Raw genomic sequence first — 8,043 nt, forward strand, 5'->3', positions numbered from 1 at the left:
AGATCCATGACAATTGGTTAGATAAACTGCTCATTAAATCACATCCTGGACAATCTTTATAGCGATTGGTGAGAGTGAGCGGGGTTAAGGGTTGTCGGCACTCCCATTCGGAACCGGTGCTGTCCATCGGGTGTCGTAAGTAGGCGGGCTTGCGGAGAGGCAATTGCTGATTGGTTGGCGGACTGGAAATTCCGAAGCGCCGTGCGGCCATTGGCTCATCGGTGGGCGGGCTTGGGCGCCAGAGGCGGAGTCGGGGAGGCGGTGGCTCCAGAGATGGCAGTGAGCGAGAGGAGGGGGCTCGGCAGCGGGAGCCCCGCGGAGTGGGGGCAGCGGCTACTTCTGCTGTTGCTGTTGGGCGGCTGCTCCGGGCGCATCCACCGGCTGGCGCTGACGGTGAGGCCCGCCGCGTGAGGGTCTGGGGTCGGGGGCGCAACTTTGTCTCGGAGAAGCCCCCTGGCTTGGAGTGGTCTCGTCCGCCCTCCCCGCCCCGACGCGGGATGGAGTGGTCCGGCGCCCCCCGTTTCCGGGCCCGGAGTGGTCTCTTCCCGGGATCCCCTTCCGTCCTCCGGATGGAGTTGCCGGGCCCGCCTCGCTGGGGTCGGGCCCCTCCCTTTGGGGGCGTGGCTCCATCTCTTGGGGACCACCCCCCCCCGGTTGGGTCTTAGTCCTTTAAATTATAGGAATCACTTTTGGGGCGCTAAAGACCCTGAAGCCGCACAGCGGGGTCCTGGGGGGGCTATAGAGTGGGGTCCTCGGGGCACTTAATGGGATTTGGGGGGGTTCCGTTGAAATGTTGCTGGGAGCTCAACTGGAATCTAAAAGTTCTTCCGGAAGGTGGCCAGGCCCTCCGAGGTGAATAACCGTTCTCTGGGTGGTGTTCATCCCAGTGGGGAGACTTCCAGGTGCCGCAGGATCTCTGTTCGTGGGCTCTCAGAAGAGAGGTCGGAGAATGCAGGACCACCCTTTCCCTGCAGGGAGGAAGTCCCTCTCAACTTTCTCTTGTCATCCTCTGGGCCTTTCCTGAGGATTCCTGAGAGGGGTACCAGGAGGCCCTTCGGGGGATCCTCGTGCCAGACTCCTGGGGCTGGGCAAGCGGAAAGAGGTCTGAACTGCCTCTGCCTCCTTGGTCTCCGGCAGGGGGAGAAGCGAGCAGACATCCAGCTGAACAACTTCGGTTTCTACACCAACGGCTCCCTGGAGGTGGAGTTGAGCCTCCTGCGGCTGGGCCTCCGGGAGGCAGAAGAGAAGTCCCTGCTGGTGAGGGACCTTGAGGAGTTTGCTAAAGGAGAGCAGGATGCAATCGCCTGGTTCTGGGTTCCCAGCTCTGCCTCTACCCATGTAATCTTGTGAAAGTCCCGTGATCTCTCTGAGCCTGTTTCCTCATCTGTAACTGGGAATACTGACGTCTTAAACAGGATGTGCTAGGCACTTTTCTTAAGACTTGGGGGACAGGCAGGACGCGGTGGCTCGGGCTTTGTAGTCCTAGCACTTTGGGAGGCCAAGGTGGGAGGATTGCCTGAGGCCAGGAGTTCAAGACCAGCCTGGGCAACATAGTGAAAACCCCTGTCTCTACAGAAAGATTTTAAAATTAGCCAGGCATGGTGAGGTGTGCCTGTAGTCCCAGCCAGTCGGGAGGCTGAGGTGAGAGGATCGTTTGGACCTGGGAGTTCGAGGCTGCAGTGAGCTATGATCCTGCCACTGTATTCCAGCTTGAGAAACAGAATAAGGTCCACCCACCACCCCAACTCTGAAAAAAAAAGAGAGTGTGTGTGGGATCTAGCACACACTAGGTGTTCAGTAAATGTGAGGTTAGGTTTCTATTGCTACTGAAAGGGATATCTGGGAGGTCTCTACTGTCCCTCACACCCTCCCCCTTTTTTTTCCATCCACCAGGTGGGATTCAGTCTCAGCCGGGTTCGATCTGGCAGAGTTCACTCCTATTCAGTGAGTGGAGGGAATGGGGAAGATGGGAGAAGGGGCTGGAGGGAGGGGGTGGGGTCTGTCCTCTGCACCTGTAACCCAAAGGCCCCTGTTCTTTTTCAGAGGCAGGAGCAGGAAGAGCCCCTGGGTGGACAGGGAGGGAGACAGGGTGGAGCTGGGCCAGGGGAGGAGTAACCAAGACTCCCTCCTGCCCACCCCCTAGACCCGGGATTTCCAGGACTGCCCTCTCCAGAAAAACAGTAGCAGCTTCCTGGTCCTGTTCCTCATCAACACCAAGGATCTGCAGTGAGTTGGGGACCGGGGGCTCGTTCAGATCCTTCCTCTGCGTTTCCCTGTGTGATGCCCACAGGCACCTGGGCTGATCAGGTGGGATGAGAAGCAGAGAGAGAAAGCCACTTTTTACTTTTGCCTTCAAGTCTTCTGATTATTGGAAGGAAGGAGAGAGGGACTCAGCGGGTTGGTGTCTCAGGGCAGAAGGCCGGGATACAGAGGGCTGCTGTGAGAAGGAATAACAATTGTTCGCACATGTTGAGTGCTTCTGGTTTGCCAGGCTGTGTCCTGGAGCTTTAACACATTAACTCATCGATTCCTTATCCTGTGATCATCTCTGCTCTTCAGGTGAGAAAACTGAGTCCCAGGAACTGGGATTTGGAACCAGGCAGCCTGGGGCCAGGGTCTGACAAAACCATGTTGCTTTTCTGTAGATAAAATGTTTTATTTTTAAATAATATACTTAGGGCCGGGCAATGGCTCATGCGTATAATCCCAGCACTTTGGGAGGCCAAGGTAAACGGATTGCTTGGGCCCAGAATTGTAGACCAGCCTAGGCAACATGGCAAAACGTTGTCTTTACCAACAAAAAATATACAGGAATTAGCCAGGTATGGTGGTGCACGCCTGTAGTCCCAGCTACTCTGGAAGCTGAGGTGAGAGGATCGCCTGAGCTGGGGAGGTGGAGGTTGCGGTGAGCCAAGATTGCACTGCTACACTCCAGCCTTGATGACAGATCAAGAGCCTATTATTATTATTATTATTATTAATATTAATATTATTATAAAGTAGGGTTGGCCACAGTGGTTCATACCATTAATTCTAGTGCTTTGGGAGGCTGGCTGAGCCAGGAGGATCACTTGAAGCCAGGAAAACAAGACCAGCCTGGGCAACATAGGGAGACCCCGTCTCTAGAGAAAATTTAAAAATTAGCCAAGCATGGTGGTGGTGCCTGTGGTCCCATCTACTCCGGAGGCTGATGTGCGAGAATTGCCTGATGCTAGGAATCTGAGGCTGCAGTGAGCTGCGACACACACAGTGCTCCAGCTTGGGTGACAGAGCAAGACCCTGTCTCTAAAGAAAAGAGAAAAAGAGTAGATTGATGTCATGGGAAATGACAAATAATTGCTGGTGCAGGCAGCACAGGAAGGCGGTAGCCATCTTGACCACTGGAAACCAAAGGCTGAAACTCAGTAATAATTGACTCGGCTGGACCCCCGCCCTGCAAGAGGATGCCAGAGGCCACTGAGTCCTTTGCCTGGGCTTGTGTGCCTGAGCCAGGTTCGGCCCCCCAGCCTCATGCCGCACCCCACCCTCCACGCAGGGTCCAGGTGCGGAAGTATGGAGAGCAGAAGAAGTTGTTTATCTTTCCTGGGCTTCTCCCCAAAGCGCCCTCCGAACCAGGGCTCCCAAAGCCACAGGCCACAGTCCCCCGCAGGGTGGATGGCGGTGAGTCAGGCTGGCTGTGCCATCAGGGGTGGATGAGCAGGTCTGCCCCGTGCAACCTCATCCCATTTTCCTGCCGCCCCTCTATCCATCCATCTCTTAAAATCACTGCCTGGTCTCTTACAGGAGGGACCTCTGCAGCCAGCAAGCCCAAGTCAACACCCGCAGTGCCTCAGGTTTCAGGGAGGTGGGGCAGAAGGGAAGATGGCACACCCGAGGGCCCTGTGGGGACCCAGAGCCAGCTGATGGAGGGGCTCTGTCCCTTCAGGGTCCTAGCGGGAAGGACAAGGAGCTGGTGTTGGGTCTGAGCCACCTCAACAACTCCTACAACTTCAGTGTGAGTGTCTGCAGCGCCTGCGACCCTACTGTCACCCCAGAGCATGGGACCCCCAAGCTGAGCCCTCCTGCAATCCTACCGTCACCCCAGAGCACGGGACCCCCAGGCTGAGCCCTTCTGCAGCCCTACCATCACTCCAGACCATGGGACCCCCAAGCCGACTGTCGCCCCAGACCACAGGATCCCCAGGCTGAGCCCTCCCCTCTCCCCCCGCCCAGTTCCACGTGGTGATTGGCTCTCAGGCAGAAGAAGGCCAGTACAGCCTGAACTTCCACAACTGCAACAATTCAGTGCCGGGAAAGGAGCATCCATTCGACATCACGGTGAGTGGAGGGGAGGGCAGCAGGGCCAGGGAGCACCCAGTGGGGGCCCGGAGCGCCACGCCCCGCTTAGCTTCTCCCAGCCCTCCTGGGTGTGGAGTAGGAGCTGTTATACCCATTTGGGAGATGGGGCCACCTGAGGCTCAGAGTGGGTAAGTGGCCCCGTAGAAAGTGGGAGAGCGGGAGACCCCCACTCGCTGCTCTCCCAGGCCAGAGGTCAAGCTGTGCCGCTGCCGCCGCCGCCCACCACTGTCCCCTCCCCAGGTGATGATCCGGGAGAAGAACCCCGATGGCTTCCTGTCGGCCGCGGAGATGCCCCTTTTCAAGCTCTACATGGTCATGGCCGCCTGCTTCCTGGCCGCCGGCATCTTCTGGGTGTCCATCCTCTGCAGGAACATGTAATGCCCCTGCTCTGGGGGGTCCTCCATGTCCCTTCACCAGACCCCTATCCCTATGCCCTGCTGATGCCCCCCACCCCATCTCTCCCTGACCCTCCCACCAGGTACAGCGTCTTCAAGATCCACTGGCTCATGGCGGCCTTGGCCTTCACCAAGAGCATCTCTCTCCTCTTCCACAGCGTGAGAGCCTTGGACTGGGGGGCAGCTGGGGGTGGGCTGGGAGGAAGAGACCATCTGGGCCATCCCCCAAATCTCTGCAGGCCCTGGGCTTGTGGGAGGGCCATCCACCAGCTCTCCACGTGTCCACCCATTTTACCAGTGTGGCCAGCCGCCCGTCCCCTCTGTCTGCCAGTCCCGCTGGGCAGCTCTGTCCGTCACCGTCCCTTGGTTCATCTGTGACTGTCCGTCTCACTGATTGTCCAACCGTTCACCCTTCCAACTGTGACCGTTCCCTCCATCTTTTCAGCCCCAATTACCAGTTTTGAGTCCCACCCACCGTCCTCATTATTCAACTTTCTGACCACCTATCTGATGGTGATGGTCTGTGTTCCTAATCCCGCCCCCACCACCACCACCACCAGCCTCCCACCCCTCCGTGTGCCTCACTGTCCGTCTGTCCGTCCACCCCCAGATCAACTACTACTTCATCAACAGCCAGGGCCACCCCATCGAAGGCCTTGCCGTCATGTACTACATCGCACACCTGTGAGTGCGCCCGCTCTGCCTGGCAGCTGGCGGGAGGCGGGCAGGGGAGGGCGGGCCCCCCACCTCATCATCACGCCCTCCCCTGCCCCCACCAGGCTGAAGGGTGCCCTTCTCTTCATCACCATCGCCCTGATCGGCTCAGGCTGGGCCTTCATCAAGTGCGTCCTGTCGGATAAGGAGAAGAAGGTCTTTGGAATCGTGATCTCCATGCAGGTGCCGACGGAGCGGCCTCCAGAGCAGGGTGGGGAGGGCTGCACAGGGCAGTCGGGGCAGAGGGGAGCGCACCGGGCAGTGCCCACCCACCCCCGCCACCTGCGCAGGTCCTGGCCAACGTGGCCTACATCGTCATCCAGTCCCGCGAGGAGGGTGCCAGCGACTACACGCTGTGGAAGGAGATTTTGTTCCTGGTGGATCTCATCTGCTGCGGCGCCATCCTGTTCCCCGTAGTCTGGTGAGGACCCTGCCCCCGGCTGAGGCCCTGCCCTGTGCACATGGGCGATGTCCGCGCTGACTGCACCCTGTGTCCTCCACTTGTCCCAGGTCCATCCGGCATCTCCAGGATGCGTCTGGCACAGACGGGAAGGGTGAGGCCCTGCACCTGTGGGCCCTCTGCTCATGGCCCTCTTCTTGCCCCAGGCCCTTCTTTCTGCCTCTTGGATGCCCTTCCTGGCCTCTCTGCCCAGCCCCCAGGCCTCTGCCTCCCTGGATACCCCAGTCTGGCCTCTCTTCCCCCCAAATGCCTCTCTCTGGCCTCTCTGCCCCATTGGGTGGCCCTTCCCTCCTCTCTGATCTCCCCCTTCGGCCTTTCTGCCCCACCTAATGTCCCTCCAGACTTTCTGCTCGTTGGACACTCCCTCAGATGTTCTGTTTGCCCCTCTCCCAGCCCCAGCCCCTTGCCTCCCTCCCACCTTCAGTCTCCCCTGACCCCCTTCTCTGTGCCCACCCTCAGTGGCAGTGAACCTGGCCAAGCTGAAGCTGTTCCGGCATTACTATGTCATGGTAGGAGCCCGCCTCGCTCACGGGGGGTTGGGAGGATTACCGACCTGCTGCACGCCCACCCCAGCCCCTCGGCCGCTGCCCCATCCCAAGGCCCCCACCCAGGCGCCCCAGCCTGCGGTCCATCAGTCCAGCCCCATGCCTGCCCGCGCCCCCACAGTCCTGGCCCCACGCCTGCCTGCGCCCCCACAGTCCTAGCCCCACACCTGCCTGCGCCCCTGCAGTCCTGGCCCCATGCCTGCTTGCGCCCCTGCAGGTCATCTGCTACGTCTACTTCACCCGCATCATCGCCATCCTGCTGCAGGTGGCTGTCCCCTTTCAGTGGCAGTGGCTGTACCAGGTGAGCCTGAGGCCCGGGTAGGACAGGAGGGCGGCCGCGGTGAGGGGGGCATGAGCCTGACACCCCCACTCTGTCCTGTCCCCCAGCTCTTGGTGGAAGGCTCCACCCTGGCCTTCTTCGTGCTCACGGGCTACAAGTTCCAGCCCACAGGGGACAACCCGTACCTGCAGCTGCCCCAGGAGGACGAGGAGGATGTTCAGATGGAGCAAGTGTGAGCCGGGCACCATGGCAGGGCTGGCGGCTCTGGGGGTGGAGTAGGGGGCGGGCAGCTCTCAGGGCAGGGTGGGCACGGGGGAGGGACTGTAGCAGCCCTAGGGACAGTGTTAGGGCAGAGCCTGCTGTTGAGGAGGGATGGAGGGGAGATGGGGGCAGCCAGGGCAGCTGTGCAGGTGGGGACTGGACAGCTGTGGAGTGCCTAAGGCCGGGCTGAGCTGGGGGTGGGGTTAGGGCCGCTAGGGCGACACCCAAGGCTGCTCTGTGCTTCTGGGGGCGGGGGTTGGGCGGCCTTAGGTAGTTGGGGTATGAATGGGTGGGGCCTGGGCTACCCGTGGGGGTGAGTGGGTGGGGCCTGAGTGGTTCCGGGTAAGTGGCGGGCCAGGGCTGCTGTGGCGGGGGCGGCCTAGTGGGTGGGGTAGAAGAATAGGGCCTGGGCTGCTGTAGGGGGCGGGTGGGCAGACCCTGCTGCCCTGCAGCGCTGGACGCCTCCTTGCTGTCTGCCCCCAGAATGACCAACTCTGGGTTCCGGGAAGGCCTCTCCAAAGTCAACAAAACAGCCAGCGGGCGGGAACTGTTATGATCACCTCCACATCTCAGACCAAAGGATCCTTCTCCGCCAGCATTCCTCACTCCTGCCCTTCTTCCACAGCGTATGTGGGGAGGTGGAGGGGGTCCATGTGGACCAGGCGCCCAGCTCCCCGGGACCCCGGTTCCCGGACAAGCCCATTTGGAAGAAGAGCCCCTTCCTCCCTCCAAGTATTGGGCAGCCCTGTCCTCACTCCGGGACCACCCCTCCCTTCCAGCTATATGTACAATAATGACCAGTCTGTTTGGCTAGGCCGGTGTCTTGCCTTTTTGGGGGTTGGGGTCTACACAGAGGTTGTGTTTACAATGTAGAAACCTGTTTTCGCTGTGTGTGGGGGGGCAGAGGGTCCGTGTCTTTGCACATTCAATAAATATTCATTCAGTAACAGCTGCATGCAGGGCCCAAAGTCAGGCATTGGGATGGAGCAGTCACCAAGACCCACCTGGTCCCAGCCCTTGAGGGGCTCCCAGTGCCCAGGGTGGGGGTCA

General features: G+C 59.9%; 1 protein-coding gene across 2 annotated transcripts; it reads left to right on the plus strand.

Moving 5' to 3' along the window:
- Positions 1–225: 225 nt before the first annotated feature.
- GPR108 (G protein-coupled receptor 108) lies at positions 226–7,806 on the plus strand. Of its 2 annotated transcripts, none has more exons than XM_017880021.1 (18): positions 226–393; positions 1,138–1,257; positions 1,894–1,944; positions 2,144–2,226; positions 3,536–3,660; positions 3,784–3,833; positions 3,926–3,994; positions 4,213–4,317; positions 4,579–4,712; positions 4,817–4,892; positions 5,344–5,417; positions 5,513–5,630; positions 5,738–5,868; positions 5,958–6,001; positions 6,367–6,416; positions 6,670–6,753; positions 6,840–6,964; positions 7,477–7,806. In XM_017880021.1, the coding sequence occupies exons 1-18, from the start codon at positions 274–276 to the stop codon at positions 7,547–7,549; spliced, it is 1,632 nt and encodes a 543-aa protein (XP_017735510.1). In that variant the 5' UTR covers positions 226–273; the 3' UTR covers positions 7,550–7,806. The 2 variants fall into 2 exon arrangements, with proteins under 2 accessions (XP_017735510.1, XP_017735511.1); XM_017880022.1 differs by lacking the exon at positions 226–393 and adding an exon at positions 549–852.
- The last annotated feature ends 237 nt before the right edge of the window (positions 7,807–8,043 follow it).

The sequence above is a fragment of the Rhinopithecus bieti genome, unplaced genomic scaffold (genome assembly GCF_001698545.2).
Source record: "Rhinopithecus bieti isolate Rb0 unplaced genomic scaffold, ASM169854v2 scaffold_10589, whole genome shotgun sequence".
Lineage (NCBI taxonomy): Eukaryota > Metazoa > Chordata > Mammalia > Primates > Cercopithecidae > Rhinopithecus > Rhinopithecus bieti.